Below are 15,061 nucleotides of genomic sequence, written 5' to 3'. Positions count from 1 at the left end.
AAGGCCGGCAACGTATTTGCGATTCTTCTAGTATTGCAAATGTCCATGGGCTTCTATGAACACCTTGGTGTTCCCGCTGCTCGTTTGCCCCCTCATCTTATATAAAAAAAGAGATCTTGATATATTAAGTATATTAAAGTTTTATTACTTTATCTATTCACAATTTGTTTAAGTATTTATTTACATTGAACTAACTAATTTATAAAGTTAACGAACTCCTTTAAAACTTTACAAAATTTTCAATACAATTGGTAATCGCTTTAAAATCTGGTCGGAGATGACTGTATTGTGTATTGACAATTTTTTTCTATTGTTGTCTTTTACAATTCTTCGACTACAAACTACAACCATGAATAATTTTACAATATTAAGTTCTAATAAAAAATAAAAAACTCTGAAAAACTTAAATGTTGATACAAAATTTTAATTAGTTGACAAAAATAGAATAGATTTTTTGAAATGAAATAATACATCTAAACAAATTTAACTTCATATAAATATTGAATCATAATCTAGGACTTGTTTCTCGTTCCATTGTCATGGAGGTGTTTCCTTGGCTGCTAAGGCTTGCACTATACATCGCAGCCGAGCCAGGCTGTTGAGACCACATGAACCTGAATCGCCTAAAACATTTAAAAAATAATTACTGTGATATATGTAACTTTCAAATAAAAATAAGGCAGTATTACAGTGGATACCTACTGAAAATATTAAACAGTTTTTCAAACTGAGAAATCTATATATATAAAAGAAAGTTGTGTTAGTTACACCATTTATAACTCAAGAACGGCTGAATCGATTTGACTGAAAATTGATGGGCAGGTAGCTTAGAACCAGGAAACGGACATTAGGGTGGGTCAAAAAAATCAACTATTTTTTTTTTTACAATTAATACGGAAAAATGGGTTACTAGGCACCTTAAAAAAATTCTCACCAAATATGAACTCTTAATTTTAATAGGAAGATCCTCCGCGTCGCAGTTTTTCATTTTTTTCTCAGTCCAATAGAAAAAAATTCATTCCTCATCATTAATTGGTCGTACAGAAAAAAATTTTTTAAGAATTTTGTAGGAAATTTAATGCTCTACAAAAAAGGTATCTTATGTTTTTTCCGTAAACCTCACCATTTCACTAATATTGAAGATTTAAGATTGATTATTTTAAGTCAAATGTCATTTTTGTTTATGAATTTTATAACTCGACAAGAAATGGCTATTATTGAATGTGCAATAGAAATTTTTGTAGCAAATTAACTGCTCTATAAAAATGGTATCATATGTTTTGGCGATTAAATTAAGCGTTCAAAAGATATTCATCATTAAACTTTCATGTATACCGATTTTAAGACTTTTTGATTAAATAATCGAAAATTTTCAATTTAATCTATCAGTTTTGAGAAAATTTACACGAAAAAAATTTTTTTTTTATCAACTGAGAAACTTCAAAATGTTTTTCAAGCTTTTTTTTATGTGTATTTTTATCTACATTTAAAAAAATAAATTGAACTTAATAATTTTTTTATTGATAAATGATTAACTAAGCGATAAATAATGTACAATTTATTTTTTTAAATGTAGATAAAAATACTTACACATAAAAAAAAGCTTGAAAAACATTTTGAAGTTTCTCAGTTGATAAAAAAAAAAAATTTTTCGTGTAAATTTTCTCAAAACTGATAGATTAAATTGAAATTTTTCGATTATTTAATCAAAAACTCTTAAAATCGGTATACATGAAAGTTTGATGATGAATATCTTTTGAACGCTTAATTTAATCGCCAAAACATATGATACCATTTTTATAGAGCAGTTAATTTGCTACAAAAATTTCTATTGCGCATACAATAATAGCCATTTCTTGTCGAGTTATAAAATTCATAAACAAAAATGACATTTGACTTAAAATAATCAATCTTAAATCTTCAATATTAGTGAAATGGTGAGGTTTACGGAAAAAACATAAGATACCTTTTTTGTAGAGCATTAAATTTCCTACAAAATTCTTAAAAAAATTTTTTCTGTACGACCAATTAATGATGAGGAATGAATTTTTTTCTATTGGACTGAGAAAAAAATGAAAAACTGCGACGCGGAGGATCTTCCTATTAAAATTAAGAGTTCATATTTGGTGAGAATTTTTTTAAGGTGCCTAGTAACCCATTTTTCCGTATTAATTGTAAAAAAAAAATAGTTGATTTTTTTGACCCACCCTAACGGACATAGGATATTTTTTACCCCGTTTTCTATTTTTTATTCCGCGCGGACGGAGTCGCGGGTAAAAGCTAGTTATACAATAAAAATATTTCTTTACTTCCATTTTTCACTTTGTACTATGGCAATGTGTATTTTAATGAATTAACAACAAGTAAATATTATTGTAGCTCACCGTTGAGGAAGGGTCTCTCGCGCTCGGCTTTGATCTCGCGGTCGAGCGGGTGCGATGACGTCACGGGCTCCACGTACGTCTTGCAGCTCTCAGACTCAAGCTACGAAGAACATACTTTATATGAAAAAAATATTTGGTAAGTCTTATTACGTTAACAATTTTAACCTCAGTGAGAAAGTGAACATTTTTTAAATCATGTTTGAACCTTGAATTATATTATTGTTAAACTCCAATATATATTTTTACACTTACTCCTTTATAAATATACACAAAGCCAGTGCTTAAGTAACATTTTAACGACTGCGAGTGTGATACATGTTTATTTAAATAATCTATAAATAAAAATGGGTGGCTATGGTTCCGGGAAATACTTATGAACAGTTTGTTCATTGGTGTGTTAAGTTACACGTGGCAGGTCATGCCTCACTTAGCGTGCGGAAAATGTCACCCCACCGCTAAATACCTTGATGTAGGTATACAAAGGTTACGAAGCGATATTTATATGACCCTGGTATTAGTGCCTACTTTGATATTTATTTGTCAAGATTGCATTACGAAACGCCTCCGCATTGTTTTCAATGCTAATAATTTTCGGTAAATTCTATAATCAGTGTAAGATAAAAGGGTTGACTTATGTTTAAACTAAAATGTAATTGAAACAGTGTCTCATTTTTTTATGGTTAAGCCGAAATAATCTGATATACGCATGGATCTGACCTTATCCGCAAATCTATATATCGACGCTGGAAAGCAGAAACGCTGTAACCCTTGAAATCGCGAATATGTTTTTCACACGTTAATAATTTCAACCATTATCAAACGATAATGATTTTATTATAGGTTAGCACAAACTACACAATATTGCTAAATACCGCATGCTTGAAGGCGTATCAGCTCACGAGTTATGATTTTTGGGCTCTCCTGTAAAGTTCATACTTTCGGGGTTACAGCGTTTACGCTTTCCAGCGTCGATATATAAAAGAAAGTCGTGTTAGTTACACTTTTTATAACTCAAGATCGGTAGAACTGATTTAGCTGAAAATTGATGGAGAGGTAGCTTAGAACTAGGAAACGGACATAGGAACTTTTTTATCTTGTGTGATTTTTTTTTATTCCACGCGGACGGAGTCGTGGGTGAAAGCTAGTTATGTATAAAAACAGTTCAACATGAGTTTGATACTATAAAGAGCTTCCAAGATTACACATATCAAGCGAAATAATCCGTATAAAGTAGTGGCCGCCACGTCGTACTATCGACCCTTATCAAAATAAACGTTTATCACATTCAGCCGCTTGTCAAGCTCTGATTCAATATGTAGTCCTTCACGAATTAAATTAAAAAAAAAGTAATATCTTATGTCTAAAGTTATGATTTTATTCTAATTTTCTTTTTTAAATAAACAAGTATTAAAATTTTCATATGACCCAATGTTAATATTGTTGATTTTCTATTTGATATAACCAAAAGATGTTAGATAAAAATGGTTACGTTCACAAACAGAAGATTTTCAACACAAGTTGGTACGTTTAGGTATAAAGTTAGAGATTAAAGCAAGCTAGAGCGATGCGCCCCACATCGTTGTAGTGATCGATCGATATCATTAAATATGTTTATTGGCCGACGGAGCAGTTTCACGTTCTATAATCTGATTGGGAAACAAAACAAAAGCTGCAAGACACGAGAGAATAGAAGGGCTGCCTATAACTGCTGTTTAAAATAATAATCAATTTTATTAGGACAATAAAAGAGCGAGTGGTTACTGGATGTTAATGATCGTTGGAAAATAAAGTCTTTTAAAAAAAAACGAATGCAGTGCAAGAGTGTTCCAGGGTACACCAGCATATCGTAGAAGACCCTAGATACTACAATTAATGTGTTTTGGCTGATTATATTTCTGATGGCATCAAAAAATGTAAATCAGCTATGCTAGAGCTAGTTGTTGCAATGATTCGTTTAAGGGTAGAATTGTTTACATGATTCTATTCCAGCTTTCAAAAAAAGCTCCATTCAATTCCGGTCAATAACACCCCTGGTGCAGTTGGACGCCAATTAAAATAATTTAATCGGCCGCCCTTCGTGGCCGAGTCGCGACACACCGGTCTTATTTCTGTGTAATTCTATTTCGATGCGCTCGCGCACGTGTAGCGATAAATAATCCGCGGACGTGTATTAATGACGATTTAACCTCGCGACACGCCGCGACACGCGCGCCTTTCCTCACAGCTCACATACGACGCCTCGATGCTTCTAACTTGATCCTTTTTTATCGCCTTTTATGACTATTTATGTAACTATATATTTACAAGTTAAACCCTTACATGGTCTACTACTTGTTATATTTAATTCTTACTTCTCTGATCCGTCCAATGAAAGTATAGCGTGAAGAAAGTAATAAAATGCTTAATACTACGATGGTTTTTACGTAGACTTATATAGAGGCTCTATTCAAATCAAAAATTATCTCTTTAGAGGTGAACGTTGTTAATCAGTTGTGTGAACATTTGGAAAATATATCTTGCCCTTTAATTTTTTTAAAGGTGGATTTATTACTGTATTGCTTTGGGCTAAAAAATGTTATATGATAGAATAGACTGAGTTATCCCTTCCATGTTATGCAATTATTCAGGTTTCAGGAGACAACTGAAAACAAGCGCTGGGACTGTTTACGCCGTCTCTGCATACGCTCAGTTGGCCCCTTTTACCACATTTCTCTAAATTATTTTCATAAATATGTGCTGTGATTTTTTTCTCTTGTATTTGTGTGGTAATAAATGAGTTTCTTTCTTTCTAAAACAAAGTACTTTTTTAAATAAAGTAACTGCATTGTCAGATTTTAAGAAATAAACCTAGTCGTAAGGACTTGCTCGTAAGATTCTCTTTTTTTCCTGAGCTTTGAACAAAAGTATAATTTGAAGCTTTAATTCAACCATTCCAAGTGTATTATTCCAGTATTCTACGTATTATGCTAACATCCTAACTTAAATAATGCAAAATATGCGCTAGATGTGGAGTTGCGCAAATCGTAGCCCCCTACTACTACAACAAGGATGTTAGTAGTAGTGCCTTAATCTTAAACTATTGTGTTAAATTGTAATTATTATTAAGTAAATATATAATTTATGTTACGAAAAACTTTGCGAAACAACTACGGTCTATTTCCTACATTCACATTTTGTTCTATTTGTAAAAAAATAAATCAGTTTGAAATACTAAATCATATGTGTTATAAAAATCACTTAAATAAAACAGTAAAATCTATTCGAGCTGCCAAAATATAGTTTGCCAACATAATTTAAATCCCCTAATTCTTATAGACAAATTATAACCCAGAGTCAGAAAAACAAATTGCTTACTATTGTGCGTTATAATTATTTTAAGCATATTTGTCGTAGACGGTTTGCAAATCACATAAATATTTGCATATTTCCCAAAACACACGCGAAAGACAACTTTGGTTAAGCATTTGAATACTGATTGGTTAAATTCTTACTTTGCGCTATATTATTCTGAGACCTCTGTTTTCTCAAAGATAACAGGGATGACGATATGTTTTATACAGAGATTTTGGTTTCAGAAACCAATGGTGAACCGCCGTGAATGATTTAACGTATGGTTAACCAAGATGCCTTCTAGAATTTTAAAGTAATTAATTTCTTATGATTGTCTATTATTTATGTTTTTTTTTTATAGGCGAAGGGGACAAATGAGCAACGGACCGAGAATTATTTGATCCGACGCCCATGGACATACGCTACGCCAGAGGCATCGCAGATGCGTTGCCGGCCTTTAAGGAAGCTATACGTTGTTGTTAATTGAAGAAGTTTCGAGCTATATTGTGAAATTTTGAAAATAAATCGATATTTGCAAATATTGAAAATCATTATCCATAAAGAATTAATAGGCCAGCGGCACTGACTGGCCGATTGACCAGTTTCATTCGTAATCATCACATACATTAGCACCCTGTCAAAAGCAAATATATGTGATTGTGACAAACATATATCTTGTATAATATATAGTATGTTGACATACGAAGCGAGAGCGAGGTACACACGTCTCGCAGTCACGATATCAGATGCAGACCGACGGAGCGTGACGGACGCGCGCTGAAATAGATGCGCCGTGAATTGCAACCACATAAAACAAATAAGATATATTGTACCTATAAGATGTAATATGACATATTGTACCGTACAAATGCACCTATGTAATGACGGTCTTTTGGTTGAGTAGTAAAGGTTCTTGGATAATACTAGAATAATAGATAAAGACAGAAAACATATAGATAAACGGAAGAAGTTGACCGAAGCCTAATTTTGAAAGATTAGGTTTTAGAAATACTAGTCGAATTATTAAAAAACTAACTAAATTTATTTTATTGTTACGTTTAAAATGGTTATCCTCTGCTGAAACATTTTATATTTTTGGAACAACAGAGGTAACAATATATTTTGTGCAGGTGTTCAACAGTGGAAACCATCATTTTCTAGACCAAAACCGCTGTATAAAACATATTCTTATTTATGTTTTGTCAAACAAATGAAAGGGATGACGATATGTTTTTTTTTATACAAAGATTTGGCCTCAGGAATCAACAACTAGTGTGACTTACGACTGCAGCGGCGCGTAGAGCGGCTTGTAACCTCTCTATGTGCTGTATGGCAGCGCGAAGGATCTCCAATTTTGGTAGTCTTCCGCTGCCCGCTCGCGCTCGTATTCTCAGCTCTTCAAAAGCCGCGTTAACCTGCAAGTGTAAAAACAGTTAGACAATAGTTAAAATCATTTTTTAGAAATTTAATTTTGATTTTAATTGAATTTTATATTTGAATATGTTGTATTATTGAATATGAAATGAGGAATTTAGGTTATGGAAGGCAGAGTTCAACGCTACAATGTTAATTTTTATAAAAACACATATCTGATTTAAAATGTTTTATTTGTTATTTCGCTGTTTATTTTTTTTATCCATAACTGAAATAAAATCATAATATGAGCTTAACAAAATTCAGGAAGAGCTACATCGCAAATCTACCTACGAGTGTTTCTTTAAAAATATAATCAAAGAGAATCTTTGATTCACTCCCATTACTTTTGATCTAAACATTTAATGGCCACTAGCGTACTTGCCTGTCGCATTGGAGCATAACTCTCGTCAAAGTATGCAGAAGCGTCCACTAAAAGTGAATTTACATAGAAATAACATCACGGCCCGCTCTAGCGATGTAAAGCACTAATATAAAATTAGCCAACCTTATTAGCGACGGCTCATTTGACACAGACGGCCCGATTCCTTCTGACGTTCGCTAACATCAAATAAAAAAATGTTATGACGTTTATAAAATGCGAGAAACGCCGCGTAGCAGTCGCGTAGCCCTTTCTATGCAGCAGATTCTTTTTAAGACGTCGTAAATCTTTTGAATTGTTTTTTTGTTATAACTAAAAAGTTTTATGATGTAGAAGTTCATGTGTTTTGTTGTGTAGATGGTGCAATTAAAATTGTTAAAAAGGGCACAACTTTTCGGACTTGATACTTGAAAACAACTTTTGCTTTCAATAAATTAATGCAAAAAATCTGTTTTATTAAAAACTAGCTTTTACCCGCGACTCCGTCCGCGCGGATAAAAAAAAATAGAAAACGGGGTAAAAATTCTATGTCCTTTTCCTGGTTCTAAGCTACCTGCCCACCAATTTTCAGTCAAATCGATTCAGCCGTTCTTGAGTTATAAATAGTGTAACTAACACGACTTTCTTTTATATATATAGATTAGCAAATCTTCGTAAACAGAAAAATCGATTTTTACTAAGGCCATATTCATTTTGTAGAGAATTTAATTATGCATGTTTTGTACAATTTGTTAGTTTTCTGTATTAACTAGTTGTCGCCCGCGACTCCGTTCTCACGCAATTAAAAAAACTTAATAAGTAGCCTATCTGTTCTTCGAGACTATGTTCTACATCTGTGCCAAATTTCATCAAGATCCATTGAGCCGTTCCATAGATACCTTCAAACAAATATCCATCCATTCGTCAAAACTTCCGCATTTATAATATTAGAAATCTTACAATCTGCACAATTATGAATATCATTAAAACATACAAAAATCTAGTTATATTATTATATAGTATCACGTACGTAAAAAGATTTTTATAAATTAGGGAAACTAACGTAGTATGACACGCTATACAAGTTACGCGACAGATTTATGTATGGCAATCATAATATTTAACGCCACTAACAAAACGGTACAAGCATTTGAAAATAAAAATAAATTGTTGCCGCTCTTTGAGGGACGCGATAAATTTATTTTTATGTGAAATTAAGATGTCCGCCGTATATTCATATGTTTATTGACGGAGCGACGACTATTTATAAATTAAGGGATAAAACAAACTTGCTACTACTATAGTCTTCAATCATCATACTAAAGTCTTGTACTTAAATGTTAATATTATGTACCCAATGCCTGGTTTTCTAAGATGGCATAGATAACGAAGGAAAATGCCAAAGCGATACTAAAAACTTTGTTATTTTTAAACGCAGAATTAATAACGAACCTGTTCTTTTTAGTCGTAGAAGCACTTAACTATGTTTTGTATAGGCATAGGTCTACATCAGGATTATTAGAATCTAGTACGTTATAACTTATAACTAATGGTTTATTTAATATGAATCAACAAACTATTGTGATTTAAATCTCAACAAGCTCAACTGTCTATAGTTTGTAAACGCCTTTGCTAGTTGTGAAAGTTTCAAAATACTCTTATACTACTTAATTTATTACTGATGTAACTGACATATAGTATATACAATGATGTACTATTAATATTTTTTTTCTAAATATTTTTTGATGAATAGAATGTCATTGTTTTTTTTTTTATCAGCTGCGTCAAAAATTTATAACCAATTCATGAGTTACGCCAAACAAACTTTTGTCTTCTTACTGTACAAGCAATACAAAAAAATGAAATTGTCATCTTACTACTTTGACACGTATAAACGAACATAGATTTTACCGTATCATTGTAATTTTGCACATAATTTTTTCATAAATTTGGTAGTGACGCCTAGTGACGTAGTAGTTGTAATCTAGAACGCTATTGTATTTTATTTATTATTTTATTAAAACAATAAATGGATTTTTATGGAACGATAACTTATGGTTTCTACTATTTTAAATATTTGGTTGGCAACTTTTTAATTAACAAACAAGTAAGCTGCCACTGGAATTCGCTGAAATAGCGAAGCGTCCGCTGCCCATAGACATCAGCAATTGCAGATGCGTTGCCTAACTTCAATCTACGGAGGATTGGGCGCACAGAAAGAGGATATTTCCCCTCCATATACGTCCCCTACTGTCTCTCTTCCACTTCACGCATGTCTTCTATATGGTTGTGGTATTTCACCGGTCGAACCGGGCAATTCGTGCTACAATGTTGTTGTTGCTGGCATCTACCACCTTTGTATAAAAATTCAAAGTTTTAAACTGTCTTCTAACAAAGACGGTTCATTAACCCTAAACTAAATTCATTACAAACGAGCGAAGTTACTTAAAAGCTCGATGCATGCGCAAGTAATTTGCCCTGACAGATTCGTCCCGGGGGACTAAAAACGGGCACTTTAGAGGCGATTAAGTGTGTGGTAACCTGTCAGTATGTCAGAGTGTCTCCCTGTCTAATAGTCCTCGTCTATTATTAAACGATCTGTTTGAGATGCAGACAGCAGGAAACTACCGGCATACCATTACAATTAATAAAGTACGATAACATCAATGACTTTTTATATTTAGAATAGTTTTTCAATATAAGAATGAGACAGCTAAGCACGAACTACACTGAACTGAACTGAACGGCTGTTATGTTTTCACTGTTTGGGCGCCAATATAAAATTAATTATCCATCCAATATTCAATTTAATATCTGTGACAAAAGCAAAATTTCTTAATAAGTTATAAGGTTTTCCCTTCTTAACAAGCGTTGGATAGTAGAGGTTATAAAAAAGCCACTGGTAGTTTCAAGTAGAGTTAACGCGTGACTTAAAAGGCATGTCTCGATAACTGTATATATCTGGGGAAAAGCTTTACATACCTTATTTTTAAAAGCTCCTAAGTTCGTATATGATTCATGTTACCTCTTTTAATTTAAAAAATTATTACATTGTTACTATTTTATGTCCTTATACTTTTTTATTTTCAAATATCCTTATATTTCATCTACATTGTAAATGCTTATTTAAAATTTAGACAAAGCTTAGCCAATCGTCGTATGTAGCTTTGCGTTTGCGGGCACGTGATATCTAATACTTTTAGTTAGAAGAATATAAGTTAAAAAAGATCCCATTCAAAACACTGTTAACTTTTTAACTTAAAAAAGAAGTTCACGAAAATTTCAGGTTTATAATAAAAATATCACCAGCTTGATCTGGCTATCAGAGAGTTTATCTGCTTGATTGTGTTATCGGGAACTTTCAGAACTTTTTCTATCTGAAAGAAAAGTATTTGTAAGTCTATCAGTAACATTATCAGCTAGATTAGACAGGTCCCTAATATTGTAAACTTAGTGTAATTTTCCCAAAGTTGAAACATCTGAAAAACAGATTATCTCTGTTTCAAACAAAATGATTTAGATGACAATATGTGTGCGTATAATTATGAAAGTGGAAGGGTACCGTTAGGGATAACTTAGGAAGAGATGCTTGGAATGTGCAAAAGTTGATCTGATTAAAAATAGAATGATCTGAATGACGTAAATATGATGCTTCGACCATACGTAAATGGAAGAAGGACAGGGAGATGGCTAAAATATTTATGTGTTTCGGTAGTGGAAACCTACCTTTAAAGTCTCGTATTCGCTGCAGTTAATGCACTGCGTTCCATTTGATATCGAAGTAATATTTCTGGCTCGCGCACTGACATCTACTTGCATCTCTCAGGTCAGATATAATCATATAAGAGACATGCTTCCTCGTTACTGCAAGTCTGTTGCAGATTTGTCACGGACTTTTACCCCCAAGTAAGTTCAACATGGAATTAAAAAGTACTAGTAGATAAAATGAATATCCAGAACTCATTAAAACTTAATATTCTGAAATAAGATTTATATAAATCATAGGCCTATTGCCAGTTAATATTATCTATCTTTTGTAATTTTTTAATCTTTTTAGTGTAGTAGATAAATAGGGAAAGGCACCTGAGACGTCATGTTTTTGCAACAAAACAGCATGCGTAGTCAACTATGTGACTTAAGTATTAGAAATCTTTTTAGTTAAAGCTTGTTTGTTCTAATATTATAGTATTTTCTAGTTTTAATAGAGATAATTTATTACTAAACTATAATAAGATGGAACGAAAGAATACAGGTATTAATTTTGTACGGAAAACGATATCGTCCATAACATAAGCAATAAAAGCTATTACAAATTAAATGTTCAGAGATGTGACAGAACATCGCCGGCTCGCATCCGGCGTCCCCAAATCCCATAATCTCGGGAACGTGATTTCGGGACAACGTGATTTTATTTATACCACGGGATTACCGCTCATTATATTAATACCGTAGATCGTAACGCTCACAACTACTCTTACTGAGAGAGCCCCTTATTGAAGTTTTAGACATATACTCGTAGAAGCGTTAAGTATTTCAGAAATCAAAGTAACTATGTTTTATCTCGATCTTGATCCGCGCGGAGTAAAACATAACTTAATAAGTACCCTATGCGCTATTCCAGACAGTAATCTATCTTTGTACATGGTAACTAACGTCCATCCATCCATCCACCCATCTTAACTAAGCTTTCGCATTTACATTATTAGCAAGGTTTGTCATTGGTAAGAAAAGTAAAAATTGTTAAGAAAAGCTCATACTTTTCGATGGCTGGAAATTGTGAATGAAACATAAACAGTAAGCTCTTTCGTACAAGGAAACGTAAATCTTCGAAAGTAGCGTTTTATACTCGTGTCGCGAATGTCAGGCAGCGCGCGCTCCGTACACTCAACGATGAATCGTCGATGTGAGTCGTCTGATCAATACAGGCAAAGCGATTACACTGTTAACGTGAATTTAAAAAGTCAACTGTTAAGATTTGCCCCGCATTCTTGAAAATCGGAGCGACTTTTCTCACTACGATCTTGACAATCTGGTAACGAGAGACTGCCATTGGCAATGAAAGACAAAATATCGGCGACGCATGCCCGTGTACGAACCACTATGACGACATATTAATACGTAAGTCTCTTAGCGATCGTCGGGATTTGAAAATTTACGTAGTCTCTTAGCATTAAGTGAACAAAACCTTTACTTAGGAGAGTTTAAGATACCATTAAATGGCTGAGGCGGCAGTTTGAAAAGAAAAATTACCGCGCAAGAAATACCTCGCAAGGGCACTTTCACTGTCAAGGTTCAGGGAAAATGTCAACATGTACGTAAGCGTATCGTATCGTACGTGCTTTGTTTAGGTAAGTATTTTATAAATATCGTCGAATATAAATTTTATTCTTCAAAGGTGGGATTGAGGTTAATGTATTATTCATTTAAAGAATATTAAATTTTTGAATATAATTACCAAACAAAAAAGCAATAATTACATGGGAAAATATTGTCGATAATGACTTATGTTTGCCATTTGATTTTTTGAATAAAATAAATATTTAGTTAGTAAATGTTTCTTTACAAACATTATATTTTGTGCAAAATAATGTACGAGTATACTGATTTTCTTTGTATTCGCTTAACTATTTGAATGTACACACATACCTAAGGTTGTTTTTATTAGTAGCGCAATACATTTATATCAGTTATGAAAATTAAATCAAATATTGTTAATATACAAAAGTCACTGAAAGAACATGAAAATAAAGAAATATCTACTGTACAAGAATAATCTTTCACATCAGTAATAGCAATAACAAGAACTAACTCAAAATAATAAAAAACAAAGCAATTATTCTAGTAAGATAATCGTAGGACACATAACAACTTAAAATAAAACTAAATAGAGCGAATGCGGACGGCAATAAATCTATGCAGATTAGTTATAAAATCATACAACCTACTTTTCTAAGTCTCCGTCGTTCTCTCAATGTGGCAGCTTTCCGCCGGTCGACCGCCGCTGTTTTTCTCTTGCACGCCTTACAAGCCCACGCCAAGCACCGCCTACTCGGTCCCAGCACGTGCTGTATGTGATTCTCTTCCTCTTTCGTGTCTTCACTTCTCTGACTGTTTTTACTCTCATTTTTCAACCCCCGACAACATTTTTCATTGGCATTAAGATCGACGTTACTTTTGCCTTCGTCCGATTTTTGATAATCGAAATTAAAGTTATCATAGATGTCACTGTAACTCATTTTTTTGACACTTTCGTTTCGCGCCAAATTATTTTTTTTTAATTTCGGGCGGCGCGCGCCGCGACTCCTACGACACTGAATTCAGTCGAGGGGTGAATCTCGAGTCGAGATTTACAAAATATGTCCGCTATTAATAAACTGTCTAGCTGTGTGCCGTCTTAGATCGTTGAGAGATGCCAATTTATTAGTGTTTGGATTGAAATTGATGCGGGCAATATTTTTCGGTTGAATTTGTAGCGATGAAAGCGTCGGAACGTTTTTTTTTAACACTCTGCTTTCTGGTTACAGATCAATTTATATGTCGTCTGATATGTGGCTACAGTTAGATTACAAAATGTTTTCTTTTTCATTTGAATTTGGAATACTTCAGACTTGTTTTATTGCTTGTTGTATACTGCTTTTACAAAATCCCGACAAAAACTTCTCGCCATTTAGATTAAATTATTATTGTTTGATTAAGATTAACTTAATTTAACATAAAAAATAGGCATTATTATTAAACAAAGAAAAGGAAATAGTGTTATAATAATGGTGGCAGCGCTTCTCCGTTAAGTCTACACAACTTCTTTGTAATGGCTCGACTTTTACAAAAACGTTAATAGCTTCCTTTCTCGGCAAAATAAAATGATCATTATCTTTTCATTTCAATTTACAGAGAAAAATTAAAAGTAAATGACAAATTTGGCTTAATCTATTTTTTAATCATTCCTTTCAGTATTTTTTTTATTTAACCAACAAATTCATGTAATTTATTTTTAAAGTATTTACTTATGGTTCTTTAGTAAATATAACCTAATGCTTATTTACTTTTACTCAAATCAACATTTATTTTTGTTTTTAAAGTGAGTTAAGCTTACGGTGTTTGTAACATTTTTTTTGTTGCAATAAGACAGGCTAAATAACACCAACATTAGAGGTTGTGTTAGAACAGATCGGCGCAGACCCGCTGAGGCTGTCGCGCATGCGCTCCAACGCCGAAGCGAGATGGAGGGATGCTAGAAATGACTATAGACATCCATGGAGTAGATACATTTGAGTATTTCCAATTTAACTAAATATCTTTTTTCTCGAATAACTTGTATTACTTGCCTGAAAAAAATAATTTATTGAGTTGAAATAATAAATTTTAGAGAAGACGAAGACGAGTAACATTTTCATTGAAATAGAAATAGTGGAAAGCAATACAATTAAGCAAAATGTATTTTGATGACATACTTAAAGCTTTATCTTTATTTAAACTTGCTATAGCTTTTTTAAGAACGACAATCGTTAAAATACATTTTAATAAGTAGTTCAAGAAAAAAAATATAAAGTGATTCTGTCGGCTACTCGACGTT

The 15,061-nt window shown here is 32.8% G+C and overlaps 1 protein-coding gene across 1 annotated transcript; it reads right to left on the bottom strand.

Moving 5' to 3' along the window:
• Positions 1 to 444: 444 nt before the first annotated feature.
• On the bottom strand, positions 445 to 13,808 carry LOC106721250 (myogenic factor 6). The gene is made up of 4 exons (XM_045682557.1): positions 13,434 to 13,808; positions 6,998 to 7,129; positions 2,385 to 2,484; positions 445 to 623 (listed from the first exon to the last, which is right to left on the bottom strand). Exons 1-4 carry the CDS (start codon positions 13,722 to 13,724, stop codon positions 538 to 540), a joined length of 609 nt encoding a protein of 202 aa, XP_045538513.1. The 5' UTR covers positions 13,725 to 13,808; the 3' UTR covers positions 445 to 537.
• Between the last annotated feature and the right edge of the window lie 1,253 nt (positions 13,809 to 15,061).

Source organism: Papilio machaon, chromosome 19 (genome assembly GCF_912999745.1).
Source record: "Papilio machaon chromosome 19, ilPapMach1.1, whole genome shotgun sequence".
Lineage (NCBI taxonomy): Eukaryota > Metazoa > Arthropoda > Insecta > Lepidoptera > Papilionidae > Papilio > Papilio machaon.
The sequence above is the reverse complement of the archived record's forward strand: the minus strand, read 5'-3'. Positions and strand labels throughout refer to the sequence as shown.

What these genes read in the sequence shown, in the direction of transcription:
- LOC106721250 (XM_045682557.1), bottom strand. Translation starts at nt 13,724, where the DNA reads ATGAGTTACAGTGACATCTATGATAACTTTAATTTCGATTATCAAAAA. An exon ending in AACGACGGAGACTTAGAAAA is followed by an intron (nt 7,130 to 13,433) that starts GTAGGTTGTATG and finishes TTACACTTGCAG; the next exon opens with GTTAACGCGGCTTTTGAAGA. An exon ending in CGAGAGACCCTTCCTCAACG is followed by an intron (nt 624 to 2,384) that starts GTGAGCTACAAT and finishes TAAATGTTTTAG; the next exon opens with GCGATTCAGGTTCATGTGGT.